This window comes from Acomys russatus, chromosome 4 (genome assembly GCF_903995435.1).
Source record: "Acomys russatus chromosome 4, mAcoRus1.1, whole genome shotgun sequence".
In the NCBI taxonomy this organism is placed as follows: domain Eukaryota; kingdom Metazoa; phylum Chordata; class Mammalia; order Rodentia; family Muridae; genus Acomys; species Acomys russatus.
Genome location: NC_067140.1, coordinates 27,914,808 through 27,930,156, shown reverse-complemented (window position 1 = coordinate 27,930,156; position 15,349 = coordinate 27,914,808). Strand labels below are relative to the sequence as shown.

At 53.8% G+C, this 15,349-nt stretch overlaps 1 protein-coding gene across 1 annotated transcript; it reads right to left on the bottom strand.

Annotated features, from left to right (window-relative positions):
* Positions 1 to 890: 890 nt before the first annotated feature.
* Positions 891 to 8,520, bottom strand: Tcea2 (transcription elongation factor A2). The gene is made up of 10 exons (XM_051144046.1): positions 8,322 to 8,520; positions 5,691 to 5,753; positions 5,264 to 5,369; positions 4,432 to 4,522; positions 3,086 to 3,216; positions 2,762 to 2,818; positions 2,260 to 2,414; positions 2,038 to 2,184; positions 1,199 to 1,270; positions 891 to 1,052 (listed from the first exon to the last, which is right to left on the bottom strand). The coding sequence occupies exons 1-10, from the start codon at positions 8,391 to 8,393 to the stop codon at positions 999 to 1,001; spliced, it is 948 nt and encodes a 315-aa protein (XP_051000003.1). The 5' UTR covers positions 8,394 to 8,520; the 3' UTR covers positions 891 to 998.
* Positions 8,521 to 15,349: the final 6,829 nt, after the last annotated feature.

Sequence of the window (15,349 nt, the reverse complement as noted above, 5' to 3'; positions counted from 1 at the left end):
AATTACCAAAAGAAAAAGAAAAGCTTCCACATTTGTCTGTATTCTTCCACATGCCAAAACGTGACATAGTGGTCTGTATTTTTTTAAGAACAGAAGCTTCTGTTTATCCCACAACTGGGCTTAGAGGTTAGAGAACCAGTCATCCATCCAGACTCGACCCTGTGCCCTGTCCCATAGCAGTGGCCTTAGTAGGTAACTATTCTGGGCCCTGCCCAAGGTATGTTTCTAGGAACTGGCCTCAACTCTCAAGTGGGTCAGCACCCCACAAAAGCTTGAGATGCAGCTGAAGATTATCCCAAACCCTTGTGTACTTGGGGGAAACGTCTTTCCAGAGGCTGGTGGGGGCAAAGCCGATGGTATGGCCTTTCCAAAGAAGCTGGGCGTAATGGCATCTTTATCATACAGGTCAAATAAAACGAAGCACTCATGACTTTGTTCCTCCAAGTTGCTGAGAGCTTCAGTAATTTGTAGCAAGAATTGACCTCAGCCCAGGAAAGTCCATCCTCCTGTGGTTGACCAGGATGGAATGACACACCCTGAAAATGCACCAGGTCCTTAGGCTGCTGTGCCTGGTCGATGGGTGAACACTGGGCAAGGTCTTGTTCTAACAACCTCTATATGCCACCAGCCCACACAGCCAGCACGGTGGGACACACACAAACAGTGCCAACTAGGATCTCATGTATAAGTAATCTCTCCAAAGACCGGACAAGCCCTTGTCTATAATCTTGCCCCACCACAACTTAGCTCAAGTGTTGGCTGAGCCCAGGGAGGAGACGTGTCTGTCGCATGGAAGGACAGGACTCAGCAGAAGCTGGTGTACAGCCCATTAGGAGCAAGGCCAGACGAAGGCAAAATAAAACATTTAATAGTGAGCGACAGAAGTGTGTGGCAGGCTGGGACAGGGCATGCCACCTTCTGGGGGATCTCCAGAGAAGCTGTATCCACCAAGGACATTGCAGGAGGGACAGTGTTAGCCAGGGCCAAGACTGCAGGGCTCAGCAGAACTGCAGGAAGGCAGGGAAATGTCTGGCTAAGGCCCCACGTGACCCTTGAGGGCAGAAATAGGATAGGCTTGGGGCTCCATCCCAGAGATGCCCATGAGGCTAGCTGGGCACAGTAGGGCCTGCTTCCAGCTCCAGGCCCGACATGCACTCCGACAGGACTGGAGGCAAGCAGTCCGGGCCCGCCTACCTACCTTCCATCGATTCCCACACTCGTTGCAGACAACATAGGTGGTCATGGGCTCATCAGAGCTGCGGGTCTGCACCTGTAGGATAGATGGCTGAACTCTGGTTTTGCTGTCCCCATTTGGCAGGACTGGTCTCACACCTCCCTGATCTCTTACTGGTGATGTCATTTGAAACTGCCCAGTGACCTACCTCAGCCTAGAACTAGGCCTATGGAGGAGGGGCACCACCAGAACAGAGGCCTTTGTAGGCCTAAACAACTGGGCTCAGTAGAGTCTAGACTACGCGCAGGATTCCCAACAGGAGGGTCGCTATAGTGAAGCAATCAGGAGAGATGCCAGTGCCCCTTGTCATCTAGGGAACCCAAGAGCAAACCTTATCCCACAGGGCCAGTGCTTGTAGGTCGTGGGGTCTGAGGTGCCCTGCCCCCCAGGCCCAGGCAGTTTCCACAAGTCCTGCAGCTGTGTACTTGAGAGACACAGGGTTTCTCTGTGTAGCCTTGGCTGTCCTGGACTCACTTTGTAGACCAGGCTGGCCTCGAACTCACAGCGATCCGCCTGCCTCTGCCTCCTGAGTGCTGGGATTAAAGGCGTGCGCCACATCTTAATTCATGCTCTTCAGGCCACATAATTTCTCCCTGAAGACCTCAGCTTCCACTTTCATAGCAGGGTCTGAACATCCCAAAACCACAGCCACAGCATATTACACTCCTGTCCCTCCATGCTGGGCAGGGCTAAGCCACCTAGCCTTAGCACAGAGGCCCAGACCAAAAGTAGGGACGGGCATAGGTGGTGTCTAGGAAGTGGATGGGTGTGCCCTAGGCAAGGAAGATGGAGTGGACCCCAACCTGCGTGTAGGTACAGTTGTTATTCTTGCACTTGTTGCAGGTGAACAGGTCGGTCTGGGTGCCACCCGTACGGGCCATCTGGTGCTCACGGATGGCCTCCTTAGTCATGGCCTTGCGGATCTCCTTTAGCTCATCGCTGGCCATTTCCTGACAAAGGGGGTCAAGGGTTTAGCTTGCAGCGCTGCGGAAACAGCCTGCCCCAGCCCTCCCGACAGGGCTCACCTCTGATGTCATCACAGCGATCTGCTGGGGTGTGATGGCCCCGCACAGCACATCCCGCCGGAGCCTAGGGTTCTTGGCATCTCTCAGGTTGGAGATTCGGCTCCGTATGCGGTGCTTGTACTTCGTGTCTGTGTTTCCCACATCCAGGAAGATGCGTGCGGGTATTTTAAGGACCCATCTGGGGTGTCTTAGCTCCACCCCCTTTGGGGAGGCATGGGGCGGGGGGAGTGTTCATCCCAGGCACATGGAAATGAGTCTACCCACTCAAGACCTTTGGGGAGCTGAGAGGCTATAGCGTTGTGTCTTCTCTGGGCCTATTTCCTGTTTTGAGACCCAGATTTGTCTAGTAGGTAGTCATAGCCCCTTACCCATCTATGGCCCAGGAAAGGTCAGGGGACCACCCGGAAAAGACACTGGGTAGCCTACCAGTGGAGAAGCACACCTCTGGACTACAGACTCCCACCGGAAGCCCTTAACCCTGTATGCCCTGTGCAAAGGATATACTCCTCAATCTGAGCTGACAGATGCTCACAGTCCACACCGACAGCCACGTCGCCGTCTGTAAGAGGGAGCTCTCACTAGTTTCCTTGCTGGCCTTTTCCACCTGCCACCCATCTGTTTGTATAGAAGAACCCTAGAGGCTAAATACGACACTTGCATTCCTGGGAGACAGTCCCCATGATACAGGTGTTATGGTGTCCCCCAGAGACCCTAGCCTCCTCGATAGGTCACAGAGGAGCTGTCTATCTGCCCACAGCATCTGAAGCAGGCAGAGGCCCTGGCCACCCTGGGAATCTAGACAAAGTCCAGAGTTTGCAACACTCACGCCCCGCTTGCAGGGCCAAAGTCAGCATCTCACGGCATTTGTTCCGTACAGCATCACAGGTGGTGGGCGCTGCTGGAAAGGTGGTGATCCTCGGAGTGGATGAGGTCCCAGGTGGGTTTGGCCTCTTGCAGCTAGAGAGACAACGCCTGCTGGGCTCAGACTGAACCTGCTGAGCTCAGCTGTGCTTCACCTGTGGCCGACGGACACCACTGTAGGCTGCCTAGTGTCCTCTCTTGGTGGTCCCCTGACCCTTCCTGGGCCACAAGTGATCCCCAGAAAAGCCAATGTGGACATCATGCTGACCTCAGAGTCCATTGGCTTTATCCTAACAGACTCCCAGCTAGACCCAATGACGTAGTCATCTCTCCTTAGTTCAGCCCAGAATGCCTTATGTGTTCTGGCCTCCTAGTCAGTAGAATACTGACTAGAGGGTCCACAGTGGGTCACAGATCATCCCCCAGGTACATGCCAGATCCTGACAATTAGTGTCTGAGCAACGCTCCATGGTCAAGGTGGGCTGAGACAGTCTTGCTGCCTGCAGAATACTTCCCAAGATGCCTAAAATGTGGGCCGGGCCGTGACTACCTCTCTACCGATGGCAGAGCCAGGCACATTCTTCTAGTTGCCTGGAGTAAAGATGTGGTAGGAAGTCACCCAAAGTCTAGTCTTAATGTCACAGGTAGCCCCACTCAACACAAATTAATTTGGGCAAGGGTCTCCTCAGACCTGGACCCCCAAATCATGCTGTGCCCTGGAGACCCTTTGCTCACACTGCCTCTGGAAGTCGGCAGCATCAGGTGGCTTTCTGGAGCAAAACCAACTGTACAGATGTGCTAATGAGCCCCGGATACAGCATCGTATCAGGGCTGCCACACTAGAGTCCAGGGCTTAGCCTCTCCTCCATAGTCTGTCGCTAGCAGTGTTCTAGTCTCCATGGTAACAGGGCTGCTCTGACCACCTTTAAGGCAGTGGTGAATCTGGAGAGATGAGATGATCCCACCTCTAGCTATGGGATGAGAGGACCCATTCACCAACCCTGCTGAGAGGCAAAAAGTCAGGGTCTGAGGAAGTGGGCACGGGGCCCGGGGCCGGGCCAGCTCTGTTGGGTAGTAGCTGCTTAATGAAGGTCTCGATGATGCCACTGACAGCCAAACATCTCAGATGGGCACGAGGGAACTGAGCAGAGGCAGGATCAAGGGTGAGGCTGACAAACCTTGTAAAAGGCACCCTGGCATGGGCCCATCCCTCAGTGCAGTAGCCAGGCAAACAGACACCAGCCTCCTTTTCCTATGAGTGAAACTGAGGCAAGAGGCAGAAATGCATGCACCTGCCCTCAGGTACGCTACCTGAAATCCGTAGTCCCTGAGGCATCCTTTGAGGACGATGTGGGCAAAGGTGTGCCCCTCCGTTGATCCCTGGGTTTGCCATCAGAAACATCTGCCATTATCAGAAAACCAATGCTATAGGCTGGTCAAAAGCAGGAAGCCAGGGGTTGACCCAGCTTCAGCCTGGCCATTATCCCTACTGCTTAAAGCCATTAGATTGACAAGGTTCCAGGAGGACACTAGAGCTTCCTATCCCCAGCAAGCCCACCCTCTTCAAGGGAGCTGGGGTGAGACTCTTCAGGGCCCAACCTGGCCGGAAAACAAGCATATGCCTCACACAAGGCTCCTGAAAACATGGGCAGGGTCTTGGTCAAAGCCTAAACTAGGGACCAGGACATGTGACTGTAAAGAGAGACAAGTCCTGCGTCGCCTCATAGAGCCCAGGAATGGCTGCCCTCCTAATCGATAGGAGTATCTCTGCAAGCCTAGTTGTCCACTGGCCCCAGAAACAGCCGCAGTCTGCCTCGCCCGCCTCTCGCACACGCAATAGCCCCTTTTCTTCCTCCTCTTCCTCCTCCTCCTCCTCCTCCCTCCTCAGCTGGAGCACCCTGACCTGGACTTCCTCCCCAGCATACACCTTGTCTCAACACTCATGCCCCCAGGCTGTCCCCTCCCCACCCCAACAGATGGCATCCATCTTCCATCATCCTCATCCACCTCCAGCCCAGGGATGGGTACTTTCTGATCTATGTGTCTTGTGTCCCACTGCCAGAGAACCTGAACCAGAATGGCAGAGCCAACACTCTACGCTGTGCTGACCAGCAAGAGCAATCCTTTACATTCTGACCCGCACCCAAGAGCTTCTTCCAGGACTTGATGAGGGACTTGGCCAGTGCAATGAGCTCCTCGTTCGAACTCTGCTTCCGCAGGGCATTGACAGACATCCCAACACGGGTGGACTGCAAGGCAAGTGGCCTGAATCAGAGGTGGCAGAAGTCTGCTCCGGAGGCAGGTCCTCACCAAGGACTCTCGACTCCCACGGGGAAACAGCTGGGGGGTGAGCGGGGACAGAAAACACCCCTCCTGATGGCTGCAATCTCATTTGGAACTCAGAGTACCCACCTCTTACCTCACTCATCACCAGAGGAAATCAGAAACCCTCTCCTTAGAACAGCTGTTTATGCCAGCTGAGCCATGTGGGAGTTAAGATAGGGAGACCTGCCAGATCCTCTCCGAATTGCTCTCTGGAACCGTCCTAGACCAGGACAGGAAGAGCTCACCTGGAGCAAGTGCAGTGTCACAGGCATGGTCTTTAGCTCCCGCAGCAAGTCCATGGCTCCCTCCTGGAAGGAAAAAAGGACTTTCATAAAGGATTTTAAACCTTAGTGGATGTAGGGTGGCGGCAGTGGTGGCAGCAGCAGTGGTGGTGGTGGCGGTGGTGGTGGCAGCATCGCATGCCTTTAATCTCAGCCCTCAGGAAGCAGGTAAATTCCTGAGCTCAAGGCTGGCATGGTCTGCAGAGTTTCAGGACGGCCAGGACTGCACAGAGAAACCCTGTGGAGGTAGGGGAACCTTAGTGGACAATCCTACCTCTTCCTGATGACATAAAGAAGTATTTACATGTCAGAAAGAAGCCGCTCCTCTGTCTTGAGATGCCCAGAGCCTTGCGTACATGTTACTGCTCCTGCCACAGGACAGGAGTAAAGGCAACAGCTCAATAGCGCTGTCCTCAAAGACCAGGTGGTTTCTCACCCTGCGTCTGCAGTGACCTCCAGACCTCATGGTAACCACACTAGACACTGAACAAACTACTAGAGGAAAAGTGTCCCAGTCCCTGCTCAACACAGAAGGGCACTCAGAAGTATCTCAGGCTCCTTGGCCTTAGTTCATCTATCCATGGTGGTAGGGCAGCCTCTCCTCAGAAGTGTCCACACTCAAGTGTTGCACTCGTCAGGCGACCCTGGTTTCCTTCCTCTGTCCAAGCTCTCTGCTCTTCAGTCAGTAATCTCTACTCCAGCCACAGACTTGCAAAGTGACAGCACATAGCAAGGTTTATCAGAGGCACAATTATTGCTCATTGAAAACTGCCCAAACTGCCAAATAAGACACAGGTCTCATCATCTCAGATAGATGGATACTCAGGAGGCTCGAGCAGGAGGATTAAAAATCTAAAGTTTAGGCCAGCCTGGTCTACAAAGCAAGTCCAGGACAGCCAAGGCTAACACAGAGACTCTGTCTCGAAAAACCAAAAAGATTAGCACAGGCATCCTAGCCAGACCTCATCTTAAAACAAAGAGAGGGCCGCGTAGACACAGCTGTGGTAGAGCACTTGGCCTGCCATGGTAAGGCCCTGGCTCCAATACCCTGTATCAAAAAGGGAGGGCAGGTGAGATGACTCAGCAGGTAAAGGTGCTTGCAAACCAGCTGAACAATCTGGAGTTTCCAGAAGTTGTCCTCAGACTTCACACACACACACACACACACACACACACACACACACACACACACACACGGGTGCATGTGTACACACTAGTGATAACAAATGTAATACATATTAATATACAAAAGGAAAGATGCTAAATTTTCTTAAAGCCGGCACCTACAAGTCGCATAGTCCCATCTCTTTTCCAGACTGGCTACCACCCTTCTCCTATCTAGGTATTGTGACAGAGGACCCCGATTTTCTTCCTCTGCCCAAGCTCTGTTCTTCACGCCTCCAGGGCAAGCAGGCTCCTCCTCACTCAGCTTAAGGCTGCTCTTCTCTCAGGCTCCTCAAAGTTTTAGTCAAACACCTTCTTCCTACAAATTGAGACAGACTCTTCCAACACCCAACACTGTTGTGCTTGCTGTCCTTCAGGTTGTCACTGCCCTTCAAACCTTCCTCACTGGGAGTGGGAGGGGCTGAGGCTGCTGCTCCCGATCCCCGATCCCCTATCCGAGTTAGGTGCTTAGGCTGCAGCCTTGTCTTGTGGCCCTAAGGCAGGTCACGCTAGGTGAGATTGTACACCAATCAGCCCTGAGGTGACTGACTTCCTGAGAAGATCTGATCCTTAGGGGCAAGGGGAGCGGCGGGGGCCGAGGGACGGAGAGCGGGCGGGGGGGGGGGGATGCGGGGGGGGGGGGGGTGACGACTCATCTATCAGCAACAGCGCTGCGCTCTCAGACCTCTGCAGCCCAGGGGATTGCAAAGTGGGTTCTGTTTCCAGGGCAAAAGACTACATGGAAACTTAACCCCCTTTCTGATTTAGACCCCAGGCCTGCAACCCTGACCAACAGGAGCCCAGGGCAATCCTGGCCATCTCCAAAAACTGTCCTGCAGCCCTTCAAGCACAGCCCTGGAGAGGCTGCACACACTCATGACTCAGCCACCATCAGGACTGCCTTGGGAGTGATGCTGTGGATGGGCGGGTTATACTTAGTCCTGGGGCCACCTCCTAGTCACTTCCCACCCACCGGCCGCAAGATGCAGGTGCCACCATTCCCTAAGGATGCTCCCGAAAGGCCATGGTCCGCAGGCAGGCTGGACTGCCAGGCTCGGGGCAAGGCCAGGAGCAGAGTGGGGTCTCCTCAGGTCTCAAGACCACAAGCTCATCTCTGAATCTCGACTGTTTGCCCATACCGACTTGTTGCTGCCTGACCTCTGACTAAGCAGGGGACATTTTTTTTTTTATTAGAGAGGAAACCTGTTTCTGGAGGATGGGGCAGACAGGAGCGATAACGGCTGGACCAAGGATGCCCGAGGCTACCGCTGGGCGATGGAAGAGAGGGCGCAGTACGAAGCGGCAGTCCCAGGACAAGGCAGAGGCCGGCCCCAGGCCTGGGGAAGGGGGTCTGGACTGGGCTAGGTGTCATTTGCCCGAGGGGAGGTTCAGGAGGTCTCCGCGGAGCGGGAGGCAGCCCGCGCCCCTCACCGCGCTCTTCCTGGTCACCATTTTGTCCAGCCTCCGGGCGATCCGCGCAATCTCCTCCTCCTCCTTGCCCATCACCACCTCGGTGGCGCCCCGTTGCGCCGGTTGCGCCGCCCGGCCCGACCTCGGCCACCGCCGCCTAGATCCGCGGTCCAAACCTCCGCCTGGCGGCCGCGTGTCTCCGCCCCCGGGACCACAACTCCCAGAGGACTGCGCGACGTGGGGCGCGCGGACCGCCACGAGACCACAGCCGTACACGCCCTCCAAATGCCAGGTCTTCCGAGCCGCTTGCCTCCACTGATCAACACTTTGTTGCCTCCACCCGTCAACACTTTCTAGAAGTGCGCGCGGTCGGGACCCCTCAGCTCGGCCCTATGCCACCCGGGACTTCACACACCTCCCTTGTTTCCAAGCCGAGGTTGGGTCGTTCTTGCCTCTGCGCAGATGCGGCGAGCACTGGGAGGTATAGTCCCCGGGACTCTGAAAAGGCTTTAGCCAGGCCGTGATGGTGCACGCCTTTAAAGCCCAGCACTTAGAGGCAGAGACAGGCAGATCTCTGAGCTCCACGCCGGCCTGCACTACAGAGCTAGTTCCAGGACAGCCATGGCTACAACAGAGAAACCCTGTGTATGTCGGTGGGGATAGTATTCAGGCTCTGAAGTCAGACTAACAGGATGTAAATCCCAGATTCTGCACGTTGCCCTACGCCTCAGTGTCCCAACCTGTGACGTGAGGATGACAGAGGTTTCTCCGATTCACATTAGACACTGAGAACAGGGCTGGGTACTGAGTCGGCCCCTCAGGAACGCCATAACCATGCCCAGGCAAGAGAAGGAGGTACTGTGCCTCTCTTCTGCCCTATAGATGGTGTGCTGGTGCCAAAAGACAGTTGTCTGGATTGCTGTACCTACAGTAACCAACAGGCCAGGATGCAAATGGAATATATGAATGGCCTGGGCTGGCCATTTAATCAGTAATGACACCTTTACCATAAAGAAAAATCATGGGATTTCTTGTAGGTAGCAAAGCGTTTCTGGAGGTGTAGTGACAGACAAACACAGTTCTCCAGCTTCTGTGCCAACTCTGAGTCTGCCCTTTCCTGGGAGCTAGGCCCTTGCTCTAAGCTAAACCCAACCGAGCAAATTCTAGGAGAGGGAACGCTGTGTTTGATCACTGAGTTAGTGCTTGCAGGACTCTGCCACAGCGCTGCAATAAGGAAGCCAGGCAGACCCTCGCCAAGGCGTCCCCACTAGTCCCAGTGATGAGCAACAGCAGCCTGTAGGTGGCAGGAGCAGCCCACAGACCCGCTCAAGCACCAGATCCTTCCAGAGGAAAGTCCAGTGTATCACCAGCAGGGGACCTACGACCACAAAGAAGCCAGGTCAAAGTTGTGCTCAGTCAGTCCCCAGCGCTGTGTGCCTGTGGAGCTGGTACTGACCAGCTTGAGAAAACCGTGTTTCCTGAGCTGCTCAGTGGGTAGAGTTTGCTTAGCCTGTAGGGAGCCCTGAGCTCCATCCTCAGTACTGCATACAAAGCAGGCATCACAGGTTCCTCTGTACTCCCAGCACTTGGAAGGTAGAGGTAGGAAGATCAGAAGTTCAAAATCATCCTCTGATACATATATGAGAGACCTTGTCTAAGAAACAAACAAAAGAGCTGGGCGTGGTGGTGCACGCCTTTAATCCCAGCACTGGGGAAGCAGAGGCAGGTGGATCGCTGTGAGTTCGAGGCCAGCCTGGTCTACAAAGTGAGTCCAGAACAGCCAAGGCTACACAGAGAAACCCTGTCTCAAAAAAACAAAACAAAACAAAACAAACAAACAAACAAACAAAAATCCCTGATCCCAGGCTGGAGAGATGGCTCAGAGGTTAAAAGTACTGTCTGCTCTTCCAGTTCAATTCCCAGCAACCACACAGTGGCTCACAACCATCTGCAATGTGATCTGATGCTCTCTTCTGGCCTGCAGTCACACATACAGACAGAATGCTGTGTAAATAAGAAATAAATCTTTTTTTTTTTTTTAAAAAAAGGCATGGTGGCTCACGCCTTTAATCCCAGCACTTAGGAGGCAGAGGCAGGTGGATTGATATGAATTAGAGGATAGCCTGGTCTACAAAGCAAGTCCAGGACAGTCAAGGCTACACAGAGGAACCCTGTCTTGGAAAAAACAAACAAACAAATAAATAAAATAAAACATAAAAAAGAAAGAAAAGCACAAAAGAAAAAAATTCCTAGCCAGGCATGGTGGTACGTGCCTTTAATCCCAGCACTAGGGAGGCAGAGGCAGGCAGATCAGTGTGAGTTCGAGGCCAGCCTGGTCTACAAAATGAGTCCAAGACAGCCAAGGCTACACAGAGAAACCCCATCTCGAAAAACCAAAAAGAAAAAAAAGAAAGAAAAAGAAAAAAAATCCCTGATCCCAGATCCTCCAGGAGCTCCAAATCCAACCTTGTGACCCTTGCTCAGAGAAGTCACTTCCTACTTCAGACACCACACACACACACACACACACACACACACACACACACACACGCACGCACGCAAACCACATACTACACACACACAGCGGCAAGCCACATACCACACACACAACACATACAAACACACCACAAACCACACACACATACACACACAACACACCACAAACCACACACACAACACACCACAAACCACACACACACATGCGTGTGCGCGCGCGCGCGTGCGCACACACACACACTGCTAACTTTGGAGCTTATCTTCAGTGGATTCTCCCCACCAAATATCTAGACCACAGATTCACCCATGTGTTCACTCCAGCGTGGCATTGTCCTCTACCCTAGCCCTCTGAAGGTGGCAGAGGGGGACACGCCTGCCAGCTTTTGGAGATGGGAAGTTCCGTGGACGATGTGGCATCAGTCGGGAAAGAGGGCTTCTGGGAGATGGCCTCACTTACCTTCCTGTCCTATCTACCGCTGGGGGCTTTTCCCAGGTTCCCTAGAGGAGGCCTCTTTACAGTTCAACACTTGGTTGGCTTTTGCACCCGACCTTCCTGGGGCACATATACACATTTCCTTAAAAGTCTGCCCCTGCGATGGGTCTCCAGCTTCAGGTGCCCTCAGTGAGCAACACAGCCCTATCCTTGGGACCTGGGGTGGACATAGCCCAGCTCGAAGGGGTGGGATCATGGGACATCCCCAAGGCTGGCCCCACCAGGCCAACTGCACCTTTGACCCAAAGCCTGCCCTTCCCCCTTCTTCAGTTCAGGAAATAGCGGAAGCTAGAGCCATTTATTTTTCTATTTGTGATCCCTACCCCCTGTCCCCGTCTGCCCAGAGCTGGCCCTGACCCCAGTGGTGGCCTGAATGCTTCCCCTCTGGCCAAGGCAGGGCGGTCGTGGGTGGGAAGACTCACACTGCCAAGCTCACACAGAGCCCCTTGTTTCTCGTCATCACAGACTAGGAGGCATCCTAAGCCCCAGGAGGTCCCTACTTCTACCACCATATGGTAGTCCCTCCCTGCATGCAGTTCTCAGGTCCTCTAGCCCATTTGGAGGGGGGCTGCCTGTCTCCAGAGTAGGGCTCTGCGAATCTACAACTACAGCCAGTCCCACCTTAGATCCTCCTTGGACACTGGCTTCTGTGGGCAGACAGGGCAGTGACCAGTGACAGATGAAAGAGTCTCTGGTCATACGAGGGTAGGAGGTGGAGGCTGGGCACATGGATGCTGGCTTTGTCTGTGTAGCTGGCAGCTCTCTGTGCCTCAGTCTCCTAGTCTACAGAATGGGGAGAGCCATGGGCTTATGGAAATGTGTTTGGAAAGTCCCCCACCAGCCCACAGCCTGGCCTGGACCCAGCTTCCTCCCCCAGAGGCAATGCTAGGGAGGCAGGAGGCATCCCCCAGAGGCAGCAAGGCCCTAGCTTGCAGGCTTGCTCTAACAATGTGCTTCCCCCACACAATTCCCAGAAATGCTGCCCCCCTGCCCTGCCAGCCCGCCAGCCTGGCGGCCACTCCACCCTCCTACCCTAAGGAGCCCCAGGCAGCCACGGGGTCAGAGGCAATGGATGAAGCGTGGAGGTCTGACTCAGAGGCAGCAAACCTGTGGAATTCTGTCTGAGGCGGCCTGCCCTGCCTGCCCTGCCATCCTGCAGAGACCAACCATAGTACAGGCACTGCAGGAGCAAAGCTGTGCTGAGCCTATGGGATGCCAAGTCACTGAAAAGTCGTCCCAGCTCTCATCCAGAGGAAAAATCTCCACTGGGCCTCTTGACCCGCATGCTTCACCCCTGCCGGTCGATACATCTGCTCTTTTGTTTCTCCAGTGACTTTCAACAATTCCCCACCTGTGCAGCATGCTTTTTGTGTGGTTTCTTCACATGTTTCTCTCAGGTGTGGGCTCAAAACCCACTCATGAAAAAACAGGGTATAGACACAGAGAGAGCGCCTTCTCATACCTAGTATTCATGATGCTGTCAACCATGCCTGGTATTGGTTTTTTTGTTCTGTTTTGTTTTTAAGATTTATTTATTATGTATACAGTATTCTGCCTGCAAGCCAGAAGAAGGCACCAGATTTCATTATAGATGCTGTGAGGAACCATGTAGTTGCTGGGAATTGAACTCGACTTTTTGGAAGAGCAGTCAGTGCTCTTAACCTCTGAGCCATCTCTCCAGCACAGCAACATTTTTTTTTTTTTTTTAAAGAAGGAAAACATAGCCAGGTGGTGGTGGCACACGCCTTTAATTCCAGCACTGAAGAGACAGAGACAGACAGAGCTCTATGAGTTCGAGGCCAGCCTGACCTTCAGAGCGAATTCCAGGACAGCAAGGGCTATACAGAGAAACCTTGTATTGAAAAACCGAGGAGGAGGAGGAGGAGGAGGAGAAAGAGAGGGAGAAAAGTGAGAGAGGAAGAGACAGATGTGTTCTTACTCTGCCCTGGTCTCCCTTTATCTCCATGAGCTGGGCAAGGTGGCACACCTCTTTAATCTCAGCACTCGAAGGCAGAGGCAGAAGGATTGCTTTGAGATCGAGGCCAGCCTGGTCTACAAAGTGAGTCCAGGACAGCCAAGGCTACACAGAGAGACCCTGTCTCGAAGAAAGAAAAGAAAGAAAGGGGAAAAAAAAAAAAAGCCGGGCGTAGTGGGGCACACCTTTAATCACTTGGGAGGCAGAGGCAGGTGGATCGCTGTGAGTGCGAGGCCAGCCTAGTCTACAAAGTGAGTCCAGGACAGCTAAAGACAGAGAAGGGCCAACACAACATGGCAGGGCATTCAGGATCAGTACTGCTCTCCAGAAGCCTAAGAGACCTTGTAAGCCTGCAGTTAGCCCACTCGTGAGAACAGAGACAGCAATCTCCACAGACCCGAACTGAGAATAAAAGTAACTATTTATGTAAAGATCGGCAGTCCTGAGGTGTGGGGGTGGGGCCGAGGGTGAGGCCAACGGAATGGGCGCGAGTACCGGCCAGCAGGGGTTGGGGAAACTGGACAGAATGTCTGGCGCCTCCTCAGCCCAGTGGGTTCTCTCTGGCCTGAAGGCCAGCCTTCCTTCCTGAGCGGCTGTTTCCTGGCTCCGCCCTGTTGTCGCCACGGAAACCCATGAGTAGCCCAGCTTCCCCGCCAGGTTCCCATGGAGCTCCTGCAGAGCAGGAGTCCTGTGTCTCTGCAGAGCCCCATACACAGTAGGCGACGACTTCGAAGGACACAAGTTGGCTGTGCAGCCATTCTGGGCCTACCTGATACCCCACTCAGCTCTCATCCAGTGACCCTAAAATTGGACAGTGCCCGTGATAACACTCTGAGAACCCACGTGCCCACCACATTATAGCTCTGAAAATCAGGAACATCTACCGAGACATGTCTGAGCCCTGACCCACCCACAGAAGCACTCTGTGGCCACAGCACTCTGCCTGCCAGTATCCACAGTGACCCTGCAGTAGCAGGCTGCACAGAACAGATGAGAGCCAAGCCATCTCTACACAGCAGTTCGAGCATCGTTGTGTAGCCTACAACACATACACGCCATCCCTCCACCAGCCCAACACCCCCACCCCCCTCCATGATCTGAGTGGGTGGGAACTGGACCTGTGAACTTTACCAGGGCCATTTGAAGCTACAATTACCCACCTATTGACATCACCTGCTGTATGTACCTATCAAACCAGGGCAGCCCCTGTCTCCTAAATATGCCCTTTCCCAGAAGAAAGGTGTCAGAAACCTAGTACAGTGCATCCCAGGACTGCGAACAAAGAGATGAAAGATCATCTAAACCAGACCCGTTCATGCCTGACGGCCACATATGCCTGATATTCTAAGGCATCAATCAGACTCTGTCAAAGGCGCTGACCCCAGGAAAGAAGTAAAGGTTGACCCTAGCTTAATAGCCCCCCAAATCTAGCTACCGGAGACTGGGAGGCCAGCAAGGTTTGGAGCCGAGAGCAGAGTGTCCAAAGGAGTGTCTGAGCTTGCAGTCTGTCCACCTGGAGTTCCATTGCCCTGAGACAGGGACCCCACCCCACCCTTTGGGAGTGGGAGGGTCCAAGCCCTGCAGGACTATGTAATTGGTCCCAGCCTCGCTGTTGTACAGCAGCCAGAGCTGTCTGGTGGGGAGCCTGGGAGGTCTGTGCCCAGGCAGTGCTTGGGAGGTCTCACCACCCCCAGGCGGAGCAGAGCCAAGCCAATCCCCCACCATAGCCACCAAGGCGAACTACCCAGCATTCTTTGCAAGTCTCTCAGAGGCCTGGGGTCCAGGAAGGCTGAGGAAGGGGTACAGTGAGGGAGGACAGGAGCATAGGGTCTACTTGACACCTAAGCCAGCCCCATACTGGCTGAAAAGGTTTACCCGACGATTCCTACTTTCTAGGGGCTGGGGCTATAGACAAGCTCCTGTCATGGGTAGGTGTCCATCTGAGCCAAGCTAGGCTGAAGTGGGGTTCCGCATCAGAATGCCCCTTCTCCCTTTGGCCAGAGCTACAGCTGTTCCTCTAACAAAGAAGCCTTAGGGGTCCCTTCCTTGGGTACTGAGGACTTTTTTTTTTCTTGAGTAGAACTT